This window comes from Microchirus variegatus (assembly GCF_963457635.1).
Source record: "Microchirus variegatus genome assembly, chromosome: 14".
Classification (NCBI taxonomy): Eukaryota; Metazoa; Chordata; class Actinopteri; order Pleuronectiformes; family Soleidae; genus Microchirus; species Microchirus variegatus.
Genome location: NC_139815.1, coordinates 25,077,519 through 25,098,416, shown reverse-complemented (window position 1 = coordinate 25,098,416; position 20,898 = coordinate 25,077,519). Strand labels below are relative to the sequence as shown.

At 41.7% G+C, this 20,898-nt stretch overlaps 1 protein-coding gene across 1 annotated transcript; it reads left to right on the top strand.

Annotated features, from left to right (window-relative positions):
* The first annotated feature begins 350 nt into the window (after positions 1–350).
* On the top strand, positions 351–20,169 carry secisbp2l (SECIS binding protein 2-like). Its single transcript, XM_083900879.1, has 18 exons — positions 351–444; positions 4,894–5,105; positions 6,881–7,208; positions 7,293–7,431; positions 9,459–9,682; positions 10,181–10,205; positions 10,370–10,488; positions 10,658–10,768; positions 10,868–10,978; positions 11,479–11,646; positions 11,753–11,894; positions 12,065–12,240; positions 12,376–12,508; positions 13,205–13,367; positions 14,093–14,313; positions 14,456–14,610; positions 15,091–15,310; positions 15,864–20,169. The coding sequence occupies exons 1-18, from the start codon at positions 424–426 to the stop codon at positions 16,553–16,555; spliced, it is 3,360 nt and encodes a 1,119-aa protein (XP_083757005.1). The 5' UTR covers positions 351–423; the 3' UTR covers positions 16,556–20,169.
* The last annotated feature ends 729 nt before the right edge of the window (positions 20,170–20,898 follow it).

The following is a 20,898-nucleotide window of genomic DNA, read 5'->3' as shown; positions in this document are numbered from 1 at the left end:
ATTATTATTGTTGTTGTTCCTTTCGCCTTTGATGTTCGTGTATTATTTCCAATTAATATTTACAAAAATAAGGAAGGAAAAAAAATCTCTGTGTGCCTCGGCGGCTTCCGTCACAGGTGACTCCCATTTCCACAGTGACAGCAGTTTGCTGGCTCTCAGCAGCAGCAGCAGCAGCAGCAGCAGCAGATACTGAGCTTGACCACGGGCTGCTGCCGCTGCTCTCAGCGCTCAGCTCCACCAGCTGACGCAGCAGCGTCTAGTAGCAACAGTTAGCATCGCCGTCCAGCAAAGAGCCGTCGCCGATCAGCGCTGCCACCGTCTTTCCATACGATTTAATCCACAATGAAGAAATTAAAGCGGCCCTCCTCCTGACGTTCACACTGAGGTCAGGGAGGCTCTTTTTCCGCGGTGAGGGTGACTGACATGGACGCTTGTGACAATAAGGTAGGTTTCTGTTAGTGGGGTCTTGCTAAAAAGCATTAGCGGGTGGGAAAATGTATCTTAACGATAGTTAAAAGGCACTAAGGCCACATTTTGGATTATTGCTCATGTTTTTAATGGATTGTATTGTATCTACACCTCTTAGTGTCATTTAACGTATGCTTACATTTTCTCTTTAGGTCAATATCCACTTTAAGAGCACGACGCGGTTCGGTAAATGGCAACAAGACTGTTATTCCACTTGGCTTTAAAGCTAACCTCATAACAGCTAACGGTAATCACGGTCTTATTTTCAAAACCAGCGCACAATACGTGTATTGACATTGTTCCCAGTACGTGTTATTTTAGTCCTGTTGATTAAAAAAATGACTTGCATGTGTTTTAATGTCAACGTTTCCTTTCGCGAAGCTCAGAAAAACAGCCTTATCTTCGCACGTTAGCTTTGTTAGCTAGCTGGCTGGCTAGCTGTAGCCACACAGCTCAGCTGTCATTTCGCGGCGGTGGTCGTGTTAATGTGCCTAACTCGTTTTTTTTGTCAAAAATGCTCGGTAACAATTGTGGCAGGAAGACGGCTCGGCGTAATATGTACACTTGTTTCGGTGAGGGATATGCGCATGAGAGAGGGTGATGTCAGGGAAGGCGGAGAGGTTTCATGACCGTCACAAGAGGAATGTCTGGTTCTTCTGCATGTATGAAATTCCTCTGACTCTGTTTTGCTATGCTGAAAGTTTGTACTCGGCTCTGTAGTGTCTCGGAGTAACCTCTTGCCACATAGGGATGGTACTTTGTCACCTAAAGCATTGTTTTTACACGGTGAGCCTTCTTTTAAGGATCACAAGACCAAATCGTGTCAGTTTAAAGTGCTTTCTGTCAGAACAGAGACTGACTGACCGCTCCTACTATAGGCATTTAGTCCTGGAAAGCTCTTGAGCACAAACTAGTAATCATTATCCCTGTTTTAAAACACAGAAGAAATCAATTAGTTCCTGTGAGCTGCAGCTGCTTTAATTCACTGATTGCAATTCTTGTACCTTGCCCAAATATCAAGTTCCCACTCAAGGGTCTGGTGAATCTAGCAAGTGCAAAGTTGTAAACAAAAGTACAACAACATTTAAAGTTTTTTGGTTCCCTCAACGTACAACCCAGAGGGAACATTCTCTAAACATGGGAGAACCATGGGCTAACGTTTTGATTTAGTAGGGTGTCATCTAATTGTTGTTTTGTTGCTTTCTGGTTATTTAATGATAAAGATATGTAATGTCAATGTGACTTCCTACTTAAAGGATTTAAATGTTTTAGAAATGCTCGTCAAATTTACAAAGACATTTGTCATGGGCAAATGTTTCTGACTATTTTTACTTCCAATTCTGCAACACCTAATGTTATTTTTAATAGTAAATTCAGATTTTCCAAGAAATGTGTTTGATAGATGAATCACAGTTACATTGTATGCATGTTATTAAAAAAAGTAAATCAAATAAATATTATGTAAATGGATGGAAACAAGTCTATGCTGACCCACCTTCTGCAAATGACTAATCAGTAGGGGTGTAACGATATCAAAACCTTATGGTGTGAAAATACTTAGCTAACAAGACCACAGAATCATTTTTATCACTGTGTTTTTTTTTTCTTGCATTTTCTAAAATCTTTCCAGGCTGATTTTTTTGCCATGTGGCCTTCAATATCTTTTATTTTGCCAATAGTGCAGGTCACTGCTGTCCCTAAATATCTGCATATTGTTTTACGTTTTGTTTTTAATTTCTTTATCTGGGGAAACTGAAATGCTTCTACAGTTTAGCTTTAAAAGCCATCGGATCATCCCTATTGTTTAAGTCTTAGTCTCTCTCTCTCCTACATCCATGTATGTTATGCAATATTGTGAAATTTACTTTACAGTTACTTCTCTTGTAATCGGCATTCAGTTTATTGTTTAATGGAAACATCTTATATCGCAACATAAACAACATCCTCCAAAATGAGTTCAATTACTAAATGGTCAACACCTACGTTAATGTTGGATGTATTGCATCACTGGAGTATTATAGACTTTAATTTCGCTAGGTGATGTGATCATGTTGCTTTATGCACATGATCTGGCCCACTGCTGCCATAGCAGTGTCTGGTGCTGTTGGAAAAGCCACTGGTGTAAAAATTAAAGGTTTTGGACAAACGGAGGCTTGTGAGATCAGTAGCCCTCAGTTGAACCACTCCGAGTTCTGTCATCCCCAGCGGATGAACATCTGGGTCTGACCTCATTGTCTTTTTCACAATCACAGCTATTCTCACTAACACGGAGATGCACAAAGACCCATGGGTGATTCTAGAGATTGATCCTCAGTCCAAATGTCTTGATTAACAAATCTTACTTACTATATAGTCCGTTTCATTTGATGTGTTTAAAAATTAGGATTCCCTCATAGTGTAGTAAAGACCTCTCTGTGGTGGCTTACAGTGTAATTAGCTTATCCTGCAGTTCTGTCCCTACTTCATCCTCTCAAACTTAATCCCGTGACAACATCCTATCGACTAAACTGTGCCATGGTTCTCATTTAGACCCTGCACCATGTTCTTAAAGCTGCAGTGTGTAATCTTTAAATATAAATAAATGTGTTGCATTCCAGCCATCACCAAATGAATTCACACAATGCTGTTAAAGCCTCGCAGCTCTACGTGACTCTTCCTGTATTTTTTAGTATAGCAGTGTTTTGAATTTTGTGTCAAGCGACACAGATGCAACCGGTCGGGAATATCCCTAAAACCACTAAGAGGCACCCTCAAAAAGTGGATTCTGCTGCTAAAGAGAGAACAGAAGTTACGCACTGGAGCTTTAAAATCACGCAGTCATCCACAAACTTGGTCATAGAGGCTGCAATTACTCTTAAGAAATTTGAAAACCGTTTCATTTAAATCTGTAATTTAGTTTTCTGTTCTAAACTGGCAGAATAGACTCTGTTCACCACAAGCCTGTTTAGGTAGGACGGGTTCTATAGATCACCTATGGAATGATGAGGGATCCACCCACAGTCAGTAGCAGTGGGAGACAATGGCTGTCTGTGTGACATCCACTGGTTGGACTGATTCTGTATTCATGCATCCCAACCACTGTTTCAGACAAGTGAGGGGGTGCCTTTGTACTCTGAACCCTGTCACCTCTCCTCATCCTTTGTAAAATAGTAGATTATTTTATTGGGACCTCTTGGACAGAGCTGTTTTCTTGGGATAGACAAGTGTCAACAAAATGTCAGATGAAGACATTTCACATGCACTTCTAGTAGGATAGAACTTCAATTAAATAGCAACATTTAATCTGACAGTTAACACAATAAAGTGTTGATAATTTGCGACCAATCTATACCTCAAGTACTGCTCTGGTATTTTTTGCAAGTTGTATACTGAAAAAAGTGATTTTCCACACAACTGTCTCTGTTTTATGACACAGCAATGATCTAAAGTAGCTGGTTGAGCTTTATAGTCCAAAGCCTGTCAAGCTGACTAGTGTCTGAGTTCATAAATCTTTGGTCTCTGTGGCTTGTGATATAATTTCCTCTACCACAACAACCTGTTGCCATAAAGCCTGACACATAAAAGTAGAGTAAAAAAAACATGAATATCCTGCTTTTACCTGTTGCTTTTTGACTGAATTACTAAATTGATTAATTTATATGGCTTTTTGTATCTTGCGGTTTTCCAGATCTCCACATTTCCTTGAATTTAATACAAACAAAAGTAGTAATTATGAAGCCTTTTTCATTGTGTGTCATAATTAACAGTGAATATTGCATTATGAGTAAACTCCGTGTTATCTTCAATACAAAAGTGGTACTTATAGGGTCTTTTGGTTTTCTACCATGTCTTATAAAAAAATAACTTGATTATCATATAACATAACATACATTTTTTTTAAGATTTCACACAGAAGCTGTATAGATATACTTCCTGCTGTAGTTTCCAGTGTGGTTTTATTTTAATATCCTCATGTGGCAAAAACCACAGAACATCATGTGGCACAGCTTGAAGATGATATGTTTCGTCAAGTGAGGGCTCTCCACTTATACTTTCTGACTATATTATTTATCTTTTTTGAACTGGTTAAAAACTAGTCCACTGATTAAAGTCTTTAAATTGATCAAAAGGCATCAGAGCCCAGTGTTTGACCCATAGTGCTCTCAAAGGGCTTGTAAAAACTTGTATGATCAGTTTCCCATATTTAAATACCTTTTTTTAGACACAAAATACTTATTTTACAATTGTGGTACAAAGACTCTCCACCATATCAATTAGAAGTTAGATGGATAGTTGGAGCCCTGACTTGACAAGTTGTGTTCTTTGCTTTGATGTTTTTTTGTGTGTGTGTTTTATTCAGTCTTGCTCAAATACACCACGGAGTCATTCAGTGGCTGCACGTGCTCATGTCATGAGTTTAATGGCTGGTCATCTCTCTCTGTACAGGATGTGAAGCTTTCTGCTGAAGTGGAACCATTCATCCCACAGAAGAAAGGTCTTGAAGGATCCTTGGTCAGCATGAGTCTTTCTGGAGAGGCGAGTGGTGGAGGAGGCAGCGGGGGTATAGGAGGAGGAGGTGGTGGAGGAGTGGAAACCACGCCCATACCGAGCTACCTCATCACCTGCTATCCTTTCGTCCAGGAGAACCAAGCCAACAGGTACTGTTTGGATTGGGAATGGGTGGCTGTTGCTTCAACCACATTAGTGCAGGTTCTATTGCGGTAGTTGTGATGTGGTGGTTCTCCAGCGTTATTACTGAATTTTGCAGACTCAGGAAGAAAATATTGCCACTCCCAGTGGCTTTGTGGGGAAACGATTGCCCTCATTTTTAACTATACAAGAACAATGTTCTCACTTCTGGACCTTTTGTATTTTTAGAGTAACTCTGTGTACTGTTTTAATAAGAGGAGAAGACTGTGTCCCAAATGTGCTTCACACAAAAAAAGATCCTTGTAAAAAGTGTATTAGAGCCATTAAATTGCTCTGTTGTTTAAGAGTGCTTAAATATGAATGGGACCCTCCCAACTGTTTACATGGGACCACAATTGATGTTTCCAGTGGCTCTGTCTTTGTCCACAGTGATCTGCTGTATCCTGCACACATCCGCTCCACTGTTTCCTTCCCTGCTATTTGAATGCAAGGAAATAACCCACTATAGTAAACTGCCTGTGAATATGTCATCTGGATCCTTATCATTTCTGCATACTATGTGACACACCCCAACAAAATGAAGCATCATGTTAACCCAGGCACCCCCCCCCCCCTCTTGCTAGATACACTTACATTTTGTTTTGTAGAGCTTATCTTTTTAAATCTCCCCTATATTGCATATTCAAAAAATAGATCTTTTTGTCATACTGTCAACTGAGAATGTACTTTTCTGTATGCCAATACAGAGTTGCACAGTACAGAACAGCTTTGCCAGATTATACAGGGACACAGTGTGCACTTAACCGATTGTTCTATTAAAGTAACATTTGATGGATAAATGGCTGTGAATTAAGACAGTATTACCTGCCATAGGTTATGTTTGTTGCTTTCAGATGCTGACACTGTCATGAGACAGCATAGATCTGAAGATTCCTTTTGCTTTGGCACTCTGCCTTGTCACCTCATCTTGTTATATGCTTTTGTAATGATTCTCTTCTGAAGGAGGTTTCAACTTCCTGTTTAAATTACAAAACCAAACTTTACCTATACTGGAAACGGGGTAATTTTTGCTCTCTCTCTCTCGCTCTCCACCAATGAGGTTAGACTTATCCATGCTAATCCTAACCCAACTGAGCCTGGTTCAGGCCAAATTGGAGTATGAAGTCTGCAACTGGCTTTTTAAAATCACTTTGAGTATGTGTCCCTTCCATCTTTTAGTTTTGTTTTCCTTTTGGGATGCACAGCATTCTATACCTACTTGTGTTTCATTGGCTGTGGCCATGATGCTTATCATAGGTGTTTGTTTTGTTCTTCCTGACTGCGACCAGACAGTTCACCGTGCGAGAAGAGTTTGACCTGCAGGAAATGGTCGACTACTCGTCTGTGTGTTCTTTTGTTGTAGAAAAAATGCTGTCATAGGATTTTTTTTGTTTGTTTATATTGATTATTTGTTTCATGGCCTGAAAGCTGGAGCTTCCTCACAATTGACTTACTGCGAGAGGATCGTTATATTATTGTTTTAATGTTGTGGCAGAAACAATTTAAGTTGGACTTGGACACATTCTACCTAACTCCCCAACATTTCCATAGAAATGGATGATTTGGTTTTTAATCCAGAGGTGTTGATTGATTGATTTATGGCATTTGGTATCTTGTTGTATTACTGCCTTCTTCCTCTTTCCTTTGCCTCTTACTTCAAAGGAGAAATCCTTTCAACTATTTATTAAATAGTAAAATAAAACATAATAATAATTTAACATGTTGCCACTATTTTGCTTCACAGGCAACATACCATGTACAATGGAGGGGAGCTGCGCTGGCAGCAGCCAAACACTACGCCTGGAGCTCCATACCTGGCCTACCCCTTTTTGTCGTCCCCCCAGCCTCCTGTATCCAACGAGTATGCTTACTACCAGATTATGCCAGCTCCATGCCCTCCTGTGATGGGCTTCTACCAGCCCTTCCCTGGCACATATGCAAGTCCTGTGCAAGCTGGGGTCATCAACCCAGTCTCTGCAGATGTCGGGGAAAGACCGATGCCTCTGGGGGCTGCATATGGGTTGGCAAATCAAAGAGGAAGAGGCATGATCCGGCCTAATGCTCTTCCAAAGGTACACACACACACATTCTGATAATGTCTCCTCATCCACTTTTGAACTATTTAGTGAGCAGCTCCTTCTGTCATCTTTTCTCAGCCACAGTTGGGCGTTTGTCAGCCTCCAAGGGGTCGTAGGCCTCCAACAAGGAATGTTGCTGTGCAGAAGGAAGTATGCACCTTAGGGCCTGATGGTAGGACCAAGACGGTCATGCTGGTGGATGCAGCTCAGCAGACTGGTAACAATACTCTTATTAGCAAAAACTGAAGATACTACCATGTTTGTATAAATGTATAAATGTACCACCATGCTCCGACAGATCATCCATGCCAGAATGTACACATTTTGACAGTTTTAAGCAGAAGCTTACTTCGCAAATAAAGAACAACAACATTTTGTCTTGTATGCAAAGCCACATTCCCTGACACATTTGGGAAAGCACCATTTTATATATAGCTTCTTCTTACACACTTGACATTTTAAGTGCTGCATACAGGTTGCACAAATAGTTTTTGTGTGTACAGGCTAGTTTCACTGTTGCCCTTTAGTCCTATTATGTTGCTAAAAGGAAGCGGAGGCTCAACACATTCCAGCTTTGCCAGTCAACAAGAGTCTTTTACTGTCAGTGATGAAGTGGGGCACACTACCGACAGTGTCTGGTCCTACAGGTTGATGTTGATGCTTGAGCTTAGCATCGTGACAGAAGTGGAATGCAGAGTTTCCAGTTGGAAAGAGTAACGTGCAGTCCATGATGTCATCAGTGATATTGCTGTTTTCATAAATCATCCAGTTTTGTGTCACATGGAAAACATGTTGTTAAGTCCTGGTTCAAGTCAGTACTTCAGTAAGTCTCTTTATAACACTTAGATCCCAGTCAGGCCTGACGTTATCATCAGTCCTCAGTGATCCAACCATGACCAGATTATGCCGAATGGTCCCAATGCATCCTGCATGCATCCTGCATGCATCTTTAGATCCGAACACACAAACCACCCTCGAAGGTGGTTTCAGGACGCATTTGTCCACATTCCTTAGCTGCATGAACTCACTATGTCCTCAAGACGGAATAGAGACCGCCTCCTCAGCCTTAGATGTCATATGATCAGTGTTAGCTTTACAGCATTATTATTCAGCACTCGTATGTTAATTAATTTCCATCCACAATATTATCTTTAATATATAATTGAAACTTTTTCAGAGCGAGGAGAGTTTTGATTCACTTGATCTCATCTCTTCTCTCACACACACATAGACATGCTTACACACTGAAAAACATGCCAATGCGCCGCAGTCATATCAGTACAATCAGTTTGTCCATGCAAATGATGTTACCTGCAAAGTTTTGTCCATGCAAATAGTTATGGCATCATTGTGTATTTGAAGAAAGGCTTGGGAAGCCAGATTCGATCATTAGTGGCCACAGGAGACACACCCTGTACACATTTTACTGCCGGGTGTGAATTGTGGTACTTTTATTAACTTGAAAGCGTGATCTGGCCGTGATTCTATTCCTGAGGTTGGATGTTAATAACAGGTCTAAATGGGGCCTCTTGATATAGCTAAAGTTTTATTTCACTCTTAAAACTCTTGTGTTTATTTTGTGTTTGGTTTAAGCCCAATTTATACTTCTGCGTAAAGTGCTCTGCGTAGGCTACGTAGAGACTCTGCGTCGACGCAGAGGCTCTTCGACAGTCTCTGCGTCGACGCAGAGTCTCTACGTAGCCTACGCAGGGTGCACGAAATATTTTTTAAGTGTCCGTCACTCCGTCAAGGGACAACGGAGACGGCAAGAGCTGCGATTGGTCCTCAGGACAGGCTGAGCGAAGCTGCTCTGTGCCGGCTCTCAGTGCGCTCCGGGCGTCCTGACAGAGGCGGAGCTGATCCCCGCCGATAACGTCGCTGCCAAACTATAAATACGTCATATCTTAACACACACAGCACATGTTTAGACCGTAAATGGCCAATTTCTCGCCTCAAATTATCTTAAAACTGCGTTCCGTCACACAGAAAAGTGAGAAACGGCCACTGTTTCAACAACAACAGTCTTTCTCTCTCTTTCTTTCTCGGACGCCATTGCTCACTGTAGCCAGAAGCACAACAACCTTGCGCAGCGACCCCTACTGATCGGGCGGGAAATTGCAGCGAGTGTCCGTCACCACGACGCAGAAATATAAATGCTCGAGGCGTCTCCGTGGTGACACAGACGGATAACGCATACGCAGTCGGAGAAGTATAATGTGGCCTTTACTCTCACCTTGTCCTCAGATTCCCCAGGCGAGGTGCCGGTGCGATGTGCTGCTGAGCAGGCTAGTCCTCTGCTGTGGAAGAACCGAACAAAGAGAAGGCGGGCAACCCAGGCAGCAGACGGCTACAACGAGCATGGCGCCAGTGAGGCAGACATAGACAGTGACAGTGGCTACTGCAGCCCCAAACACAACCAGGCAGCTGGGGTAACGCAACGAACAGTAGAGCATACAGCAGCACCCAAGGTATGAGCCAGTTGTTTAACCTCATGCACACAACAACATTTACTTGTTTTCAACACATGCTTGTTTGGTGTTGAATGGCTTTTCCAGTTGAAACTCAACAATACGAGATAGTTATTCACTTCCACCCCCACTACTTTCACATGAATAATGTATGAATGAATCATTTAGACCTATTATTTGCAAATGTAAGTACTATGCACAAAGCTAACAGGCAACTGTGTTTGTACGTGATAGAACGAGAAGCTAGTTAATCAAATTGGAGTGTGATTTGTCAAAGCACATGAATATGATACAGTTGCTGAAAGTGTATTTTGCAAGTTGTTGGGTAAAAAAGACCATTTAGATCACAGTCTTTTTAGGGTTTCCTATTATTATATATTCATGAAGGTAATCATTACTATACCAGGCAAAACGCTCGGGACTAGATTTGATATAGTCCATAATTTAGCTTTGCCCTCACAGTGTTAGTGACGTGTTCTATGTTGTTGTGTGTTATAGGGAGTAGAGGCTGGTGTAATGACAGGTAAGTTTGATGTAACATGTTTTTCAACACATTGTTTGCCTAGACTGAATATACAAACATCCTTTCTTAGCCATGTTAATTCTACAGCATGTATCTAATATTTTACTAATGAATGGAGGTTTTCTCTTATCTGAGCATTGCTTTTTATGTATTTGTGTATTCAGTAGCCGATACCTGGGTAAGTGTAGCCTCTCAGGTTCCTCCAAAGTCCTGGGGAGACAGGAACGGCCAGTTTCACAGAGTAGACCAGAGGAAGAATCTTGAACAAAGACATTTCTCACAGGTACTGTAGATAAAATAAAAGGTTTGTGTTTTTGATGTGACGAACTCTGGTGATGTTTAAATTTGGCATCACTTTCTGACAATGACAATCAGGGAAATTGGGACTTTGATGATTATAAGCTTTTAGAATAGCAATGGAATCCTGTCTGACTCTGCGCTCTGCTGTTTAGGATTTTCACACCGTCTATCCAGGACGTTTGCCACCCAACCAGTCAGAACAAAGACTACAGCCAACAGTGGTCACTGGTCCTGACATCACTCCAGAGCCCCTCTATTTTGAGGTAAGAGAAGGCTTTTTGTAAAATAGACTCTGCAGTACTTTAGATTTTGCAAGATAGAGCTTTTGTGTTGTGCTAAAATGTTTTCTACGTTTTAATCAGGATGAAGATGAGTTTCCTGATCTTGCTACTGGGAGCACTGTCCAACGCAGCACCAAACCAGAATCTGCGCCCACTCAGACGCACACGCAGCAGAAACTGCCCAAAAACCTGGTAAAGGATAATTATTTCTGTTTGAATGTGTATTAGTTTGTACTAAATCAGCCATTTTTTGTGGTAAGCACAGAGATTGATCGACAGTATGACTGCTCCACTTGATCGATCCCTGAATGTTTTGCTAAAACCATATCATAATCATATATTACCAGTATTTCTGTTACTGTGTCACAATTACTGACTGAGTTTTGTATTGTCTTAGTTATCTGGCCAATTTGATCCCCCTGAATTTGCTATTGATGCATGTCATAGCTTTATGAGTCGTTCTAAAGTTAATGACCTGAAGAAAAATATTTACAGTGGACACAATTTCATTGAAATATTTTTTGTAAGTTGCTTCATTTATCATTCAAACATTAAAACAAAACAGTTTGACAATCACAAGGATAAGTGCGAGAAAGAAAGAACCCTGGAAAGATTGTTGACAGCTGTTTGTAGGCTAATCTTCAAACAACTGCACAAAATTGAACTCATCAATGTCTCCAAACACCCCACAGCTGGATAACCTACCAGAAAACTCCCCCATCAACATTGTGCAGACACCCATCCCTATTACCACATCTGTTCCCAAGAGAGCCAAGAGCCAGAGGAAGAAGGCCCTGGCTGCTGCCTTAGCCACTGCACAGGAGTACTCTGAAATCAGCATGGAACAGAAGAAATTACAGGTATACAACTCTACTGTGTCTGTCTGACATTGAGTTTGTGTTCACAGTGAACTTGTTTGATGGTTGCGACCTTTTTTCTTCTGCCTCTTCTATCTTCACCCGGCAGGAGGCATTTACCAAAGTCGCAGGGAAGAAGAGTAAAACCTCAGTCGAGCTGGACCTGGGAGACATGCTAGCAGCTTTGGAGAAACATCAGCAGGCTATGAAGGCCAGGCAACTCAACAATACCAAGCCACTGTCTTTTGCAGGTATTCATGAACTCTTATCTATCATAAGATTAGGGTTTATTTTGGCTAACGTTTAGGCAACCATGACCATTTAATTAACTCCAATTCAGTTCCAAATTATCAGAAAATCCCTGTACACATAAATGTACACATCCTCACAGTCTGATACGTCTGTTGTCCTTTCGGTCTAGTAGGAACAACCACGCCATTCCACAGCTCGGGCTCGACCAACCTGCCGTCCATGTTGAAGGGTCATCAGAAGCCGTACTCGGCCCCACACAACGTCCTGGATTCCACCGCTCCTCGGGTCAAGAGAGGGAAGGAGAGAGAGATTCCCAAAGTCAAAAGGCCAACAGCCTTGAAGAAGGTTGATGATTTTAAGTTGAAGTTAATGACTTTGAACAAGTGGGAGCATGGTCCTGTTTCACCTGGATACAACTTCATCAAAGAAATGGGGGTAATTGAACTGTGGAAACATTGTTTTTGTTCTGGTTTTCTGTAGATCATCTTGAAGGAACGTGAAGGAAAGAAAGGGAAGGTGAGCGTGGAACAGGAGTCGACAGGTCAGGAGGAGAATGGGGACGAGTGTCTACGTTTTACTGAGGATCTTACGCAAGAGCCTGCCTCTCAAGAAGGTGAGGGCCATGGGTCATTATTAAATGAAAACATTTAAATATGTCGCCAGTCAAGTGATTGAGTTGAAATGCATGTTAGGAGATCAAAGGCTGTCCCTGATGTCGAGTGTTTTATCAGTATCGTGGTGCAATTTAAAAACACTGCTGGCTCGTCTCAGTTTGATAACATGGGTGCAGGTTTTTAGTGTTGATGGGCTGAAACCGAGCAGTTTGAAAAACAATCATGTTACCTGCATTTCCTCATGGTTGATTCTTATCAGCCAAAACAACAATTGGCTTAGTCTCTATTTCACCTCATGATCAGTCTACAAAAATCCCCTCATTAGAAGTACTTTCTTAACTCGGCAAACAACTGCAGAAATAATCAGCTTCCTGTTTACACTTAAATGGTCACATGACATGCATGAGATTTCATTTCTTTGTTTTTAGCACATAGTACAAAGTGAAGGCCCTCTCACAAACTGTTTTTTCTCTTGCATTAGGCATTGGGCAGCTCTGGTCAGGATGGCGGTTTAGTCTTTTCTGCCCACTGCTATTGGCCTTTTAATCAAATTATTATATGCTTATTGTAATTTATTACACTGTGTATGTATTGATTTGTACTATTTTTTTGACTGCTGCTGTAAAGGATATTGCCATTCGGAGACATTACCTTACCTAGATGTAATTATTTCTGGTCTGCTGTTTTCACCACAGAGAATGGTCTGAGTGTTCCCAGTGATGCATCCCTTTCCCCTGCCAGCCAGAACTCACCATACAGCATCACTCCAGTGTCACAGGGTTCTCCTGCCAGCTCTGGTATCGGGAGCCCCATGGCTTCAAATGCTGTCACCAAGATCCACAGCCGGCGTTTCAGAGAGTAAGTACACGCCCTCGTCCCACATGGATCGAGAACCATGTGGAACAGGACAGACCTTTTGTTGGCATCCCTGGTATTGGAATGTCTCAAAAATGCACAATGTGGAAACAGCAAAACGGTCAGTTGGTGGTCAGCAAATATTTTGTCCCACTCCAAATTCGCACAGCCTTGGCATTGAGAAGCATACTCTGAAAGTTAACGGGTGTTTTTAAAGGCGTCACTGTACAATAAAGAATTGTAGAGTACGGCGAGGATGCCTTGAACACTGTCCCTTCTCAGCCAAAATGTGTGCCAGTGGTCACAAACACAGCTTTGTCCTCCTGCGTCCTCTGCTGTAGGCCCTTTGTCCTCATCCACCCTTCTCACAGATTTTGCATTTAAAGCTTCCAAAAAGCCTCTGTAGTCAAACTCCGCCCCTCAGCTCTGACCAGCAGGAGGACACTTGTCCTCAGACTGCTCGAATAGTTAATATAATATAATAAAAGTTAATAGTTAATTAATGTTTCATTAATATTGCCGAGCTAATTGGAGAAAAACTGTTTGTGTTCTTTTTTGACCAGTAAGGAATCAAGAAACCAGTTGAACTAAAACACCTACAGCCTTTTTGTCAGCAACATACATAAATTCTTATCTTTGTAGTTTCCCAAAACATATTCTGAACATTTGTAACCAGGATGATTTTTCTCCCTGCCCTCCCTTTTTCCCGCTCTCCTTTTCTTCTGAAGGTACTGTAACCAAGTGCTGAGTAAGGAGATCGACGAGAGTGTGACTCTGCTGCTGCAGGAACTGGTTCGCTTCCAGGAGCGAGTTTACCAGAAGGATCCCACCAAGGCAAAATCCAAGCGCCGCCTGGTCATGGGTCTCAGAGAAGTCACCAAACACATGAAGTTGCACAAGATTAAGTGTGTTATTATCTCTCCAAACTGTGAAAAGATCCAGGCCAAAGGTAAATAAAGTAATGTCTCGTCACCACCGTCAACAGAAAATGTAATTTGTGTGAACAAATGTTCTGAGGTCTGACAAACTCAGCTGGTAACCTGTTTTCTCAACAAATAACTCCGAGGTAATGAGTGTTTGCTGTGTTGCAGGTGGTTTGGATGAAGCGTTGTATAATGTCATTGCCATGGCCAGGGAGCAAGAGATCCCGTTTGTGTTTGCCTTGGGCAGAAAAGCTCTTGGACGCTGTGTCAACAAACTAGTGCCTGTCAGTGTTGTCGGCATTTTCAACTATTCTGGAGCAGAGGTAATTCATCCATTTATCCATTCATTCATTCATTCATTCATTCATTCATTCATTCATTCATCCATCCATGATCATCTCTGAACAGCTCCTGTGTTTTAATTCCATCACCAAGCGTGTGTTTAGTGTCTACAGATTTGGGTTTTCTTTTTACTGGTTTTTAAAAAGTAAAATAAGAATAAGTGTTATGTTGTTCTCAGAACCAAAGTGGATCTAAGGCCAAGCCGCTCTCACTGCGCCCTCTACTGGACCAAGTGGTAATTACTTCAGATGGTCTGAGGCGCTTTCTAAACTATAATTTGACCTCAAACTGGGTTTTAAGGTTCAAGTTTGAATTTAACCCCCCAAGTATGAATGCATATCTGAATTTCAGATAGAAGTTTGGTGCAGATTATCACACTCATTTATTTTTCTTCTCTATTGTAAGAGCTACACATAATTTGTTTCACCACAATTTCACCACAAGTCCTTGTTTGTCTTCAGGGTCTCTTCAATCGTTTAGTGTCACTGACAGAGGAGGCAAGGAAAGCCTACAAAGACATGGTGTCAGCTCTGGAGCAAGAACAGGCCGAGGAGGCACTGAAAAATGACAAGAAGGTCCCACACCACATGGGACATTCACGTAACCACTCTGCTGCTTCTGCCATCTCCTTCTGCTCCATCTTTTCTGAACCCATCTCAGAAGTAAATGAAAATGAGCACGGTAAGCTTACCTTCTTCTTTATGATTCTATATCTAATCTGTGGTGAAATACTTTTGCCTTTTTTAATTGTAAAGCATATTAGGTATTTAAATATGTGGTCTGAGACTCATTGTTTTCTTTCTTTTTTTCTCAAATACTTAATTTATTCTTAATTTTTCATATAAAAATGTACCTGAATCCAAATAGAAAATGAAAATATATTGAATAGCCACTAGGGGGTGACTCTTGTTGGTTGCAAAATGAAGTTAGTTTGAATGGTCTATGGAAAAATGTTCTACTTACCGCTTGATCTCAATCGCTAGTTTAAGGTCTTCAAAAGAACACCATATTAGTTTTGTAGATAAGAGGAAACTATAAGGTATAACATGACACATATGAGTGGATACCAGTGTGATAAGGCACACACTTTGCCACTTGCCAGCAGTTGCCACTTGATCTTGTTTAGATTTTTCTTAAATCTTAACCTGGAAAGTAAAGCTACAGAACTTGAATTAATATATTTTTCTATGTTTCATCACTGACTATATAACCTTACTGTTTTTAATTCCTCTAGAAACCAACTGGAGGAATATGGTGGAGACTTGTGATTCTCTAGAGCCTGTAGAGGTAGAGCAGAGTCGCCCTGCGACTAACCCTAACCCTTCCACAGCTGCACAGAAAGACACTGAAGCACCACCAGCCACAGCCACCACAACAACCACAGCCACCACCACCACCACCACCACAAACCCCACCACTGCTGCTCAGTCTGGATCCACTGCTCTCCAGTCCAGAGCTGGACCTTCTACACAGGGCAGTGGAGAGAAAGACGAGGTCCGTGCTGACGACCGGCTGGAGCTGGCCTCACAGCAGAGCACAGAAACGGGCTCGTTGGACGGAAGCTGCAGGGGTCCGCTCAACAGCTCCATCACCTCCACCACCTCCACGCTTGTCCCCGGGATGTTGGAAGAGGCAGAGGAGGAGGACGAAGAGGAAGAGGACTACACTCCTGCACCCATTTCTCTGGAGGTGCCCACCCTCAGCAGCCGCATTGAATCCTGGGTGTCAAAGACCCTGGAAAACCTGCAACTGGGGAAGAGCCAGGAAAGTACAGAAGATGAGGAGGAGGAGGAAGAGGAAGAAGAGGAGGATGAAGAAGAGGAGAGGGGGCAGAGTGAAGACGAGGAGGACATCGAGTCTGCCGGCATCACAGAGACGGGGAAGAAGGGAGAAGAGCAAGTGGAGGCGAAGAAGGTCATTGGTTGAAATCACTTCCAACTCCTCCCTCTTTTCTTTTTTTTTTTTTTTTACATGTACTCATTCGCTCACTTCTCTGGCTCTCACTCATCCGTCTTCAAAGCAGCCAGCAGCTTTTCTTATTCGTCTTTAACCCCTGACACTACACATAATCTCAGGTATCCAACCCACTGACCAACACTCACACACACCACGCATTAACGCATCCTGAAGTAACCAACGACCAACTCTCAAACACACAGTCCAACCGACAAGTCGCGCATTTTGATTGGATGAGACTCTTCCTCGACCTCATTAACCTGCTACACTTGAAATCATGGGAACGTTTACGATTTCCCTCCTCGGAAAAAACTGAACTCTTCTTAAGAGTCGGGGGAATTTTCTTAGGAGCAAGCGATGAGCAGTGATGATGAGAGATGATATTAAACTGCTGTTTAAAGGAAAGTCCACTCCCATCTTACTTCATAGGGATTAGCTGATATTAGCCAGGGATGTCCCCATACACACCTCTCATCACCTTTTCTTTTTAAACCTGATCAGAGATGAACGCTCGTCTCCCATCATTTATTTCAGCTCTAGGCTACTTTTCTTTCACAGTCATATTTACCCGTGTTTGACCAGTTAACTCTCTCACACACACACACACACACACACACAGGTTTGTGCAGCTTTTCTTCTTAGGACTCAACAAAGCCTTACCTATAACAATCCAACCTTTACCCTAACCCTAACCAGAATTCAAATCTGAGCTCTAAACCTAACCAGTTCCTCAGAAATGAGGTTCTGCCTCAGTAGGACCAGGTTTTGGTCTCCACGACCAGGTTCTGGTTCTGACAATGTCAGTGTTTATGCCAGAAAAGATCACAGAGAAGTTAAAAAAAAAAAAGAAGCACACACTCTCTTTCATACACAACGTATTACCACAATTAGGGAGCTCTGACTCGTGGAGTTTGCAGCACTCGTACAGAATGTTAACAAATATGTTCTGAAGTGACGGTGTGGGTCAGCGGGTCAGCGTGCCCACGGTTGGTGTAGTACGCTGACCCTCTGTTCTCTAGGCTATAGACGGTTGCAAATCAGGACTCCGTAATGGCATAAAAAAGCTGAGCGGGACATCCCCTAATATTCAGTATTGGTATATTCAGGGCCCACGGTTGGTGTAGTGGTTAGCACTCTTGCCTTTGCAGCAAGAAGACCCGGGTTCCTGGGTTCGAGCCCCGTTTGGAAGATGATGTTCCAGTTTTGGAACATCTTCGGAACAAGGGCCTTTCTGCAAGGAGTTTGCATGTTCTCCCCGTGTGTGCGTGGGTTTCCTCCGGGTTCTCCGGCTTCCTCCCACAGTCCAAAAACATGCGATATGGGGATTAGGTGAATTGGTCACTCTAAATTGACCGTAGGTGTGAGAGAGTGTGAGTGAATGGTTGTTTGTCTCTATATGTGGCCCTGTGATGGACTGGCGAACTGTCCAGGGTGTACCCCGCCTATCGCCCAATGAGATAGGCACAGCACCCCCCTGCGACCCTCTGGTGGAGGATAAAGTGGTAGATAATGGATGGATGGATGGATGGTATCAGTCTGACTCTGATCCAGTACTGAGATCAGAAAAAGAAAAATGTCCTAAAGTCCTAAACGGTCTTAAAAACCTAAAACAATCCTGCCGCGTGGACTCATTTTAAAAGACAAAAGAAGAGAAAGGACAAAAAAATGTAAGTTTAATTTAGTTGTTTAAAAAAAACAAAAAAAAACGTCATTCTGATACCAGTATGGATTCATCCCTGTTTTTCCATTCATAGCCCTGCAAGGTTTACAGCTTTGCAAGTACTTGTGTATGCCTGTGTGTGTGTGAGAGAGAGAGTGCGCTCATGAGTGTGTGTGTACACTGGCACATGTAGATTGCATTCATTTTGCTGTGTTCTTTGGCTTTATTTTGTGTGTGTGCCGTTTTTCCACCTCACTGAGGGAAGCAGAGACAGACGTGCATTTCTCTATGACTTACTGCTCGCTTGGTGTTTAGGTTTCCTCACAGAAAATGACTACAGTGTCGGGGGTTCTTCTGATTCTTCTGTCTCTCCAACAAAACCACTCCCACCCATCAGTGTTTGATTTTCTTCTTCATATTTTTTCCTGTATTCAGACGATTGAAACTTCTAAGAAGCAAAACAAGCTTTGTGTATATAACCTCGTCTCTCTGGTTCTACTACAGTGTGTTAATGGTGTGTGTGTGTGTGTGTTTGTGTGTACGTGTGTCATTGATTTGCCTGTGTGTGAAACTGTTTTGGGGTTTATTCGTCTGACTGGACTCGTCCTCAGTTTCCCCCACATGCTCTCTGTGCTTCATATAAAAAAGTGCTCCTGTTCTCTCTGGTGGTGTTTGTTTGGACTAATTTTCTCCGGATTATCAGATTCGTCACCAACATTGAGGATCTGTTGTCAGTGAGTCTGTCTGTGCAGAAAAATATGTAAAGGTTTTTGGTAGATGTACAGTTCGTAGTACTGGAGTACGTCGCTGCATTGTGAAACAACTGGGAAACTAGTCTAGAAACTAATCTTACAAATTGTTCTTTTTTTTAGCAGTATTGACTCCCATCTCCTTATATTTATAAAAAGAAACAAAAGTGATTCAAACTGCAGTGCATAACGTTTAAACAAATCCTTAGTGGGAGCTTTGGAAGCGTTAGCCATCTCAAAATATCAGATCTCATTTTGTGTAACAGCGATTCTAAAGCGTGTTTGGATAACTGCTTCTTGTCTCCACCCACCTCTGTGCTGCAGCTGCATACTCGCAAACGCTCCCTCAGTCAGTTCTGATAGTGTTTGCTTGACAAGAGCCTTTTTCCAGATGAAAGAGGCAGCATTCATTGTTTCTGTTCACGAAGACCAAACAGATAATAATAATACAATAATAAAGTAAAACAATAATAACGGCAAAACAAAATGTATGTACTGCAGCTTTAAGTCAGATTAACTTTTAAATTTAAAAGTGCCCGAGTCGACAAAAACATCAGGCATTGTTTGGTTTGGGCTGAAAAGAATCTGCTGAGAAGCTCTCTGTCTCTCCCAACAGTTAGTTTTTTTCTCCACAAAATAATTAATGATGAACCCTTGTAAATAAAAGTGTACAAAAATAGATTTTGCATTGTATTAAAAAAACAAAACAAATTAAAATTAAAAAAAAATACAATCATCCTTTTCTTAAAGCCATTTGATAGTTTTGACATTTAAACCGTTGGAATCCAATTTGATAATGGTTATCTGATAGTGAAGGTTCCAGCCGGTCTACGAGGTTCATACTCGGGGATCCTGAAAGTATTGTGATGGACGCTGCGCTGCGTGGAGGCTTTTTGTTGATATGACTTCCATCAAAGTGTTTTTTGAAGTATGTTCATTGACATCAAGTGTTGTGGTTTTTTTGCACTATGTAAATATAGTACTGGTAAAAGGTCTTGTTACTAATGTGAACAACAAAAACGAAACAAAAAAACGGTTCAATGAAGTACTTTTTTTTTTCTTCTTTTTTTTTCTCCAGCGTGTTCCTCGTCTTTGTATGGATATTTAAGACCGTCTCCTTCAGACTGTGCATCACTAGCAACGTTGTTAGAAGCTGTTTCCTCATAATCCTGTTATCACTCTCTAATCTGTATGAGCAGAGGATTAACATCATTAAAATGTTGTTTAAGTAAACAATTGGAATAGCGTCTCATCCTTTGTACACAAGTTAGTATTTCATGGACAAAATGATGCATTTGCTTACCTTCATATTGACTAATCTTCAATATGATTATGGTTTCTCAAACTGTGGCTTCTTCTGGTGGTACTTGGAATAAAAAGTTTGAGAAACACTGAACTAGAGAAAACACTAATTTGCAAGGTCAACAATTATTTTTATGTTGGGTTTTTTTTTCCTGAATCTGGATCGAATAATTTCTTAACTTTGACCATAACCAGCACCCACTGCTCTGATAGACTCGTATTGTCCTTCCACTCCTCCTTTACTGGCAGCTACAACTTTCTAGGTGGCAAAGAAACCCAAAAACATTAAGAGTCTTCGCTCTCCCTCAGAAAATAAATAAATAAGAATAACTACAGGCCGAGTATCACAGAATCTTCCTGTGTGAACCAAACACACCACATGTCCTAGGTACTGGGCCAGGACAGGTCAAAATAAAAAGAGAATCAGACGTGGTCACAAATAAAGTGTGTGACGTTATCAAGTGAGATTTTCAGAGATGGACAGAATTGACCTGGGGTCACGTAGAAGTGTGTCTGTCTGTTCATCTGATGAGTAGATGGATGGATTATGAAGGTGTGTGTGTGTGTGTGGGGGGGGGGGGTGACTGAATCAATCCCTGTAG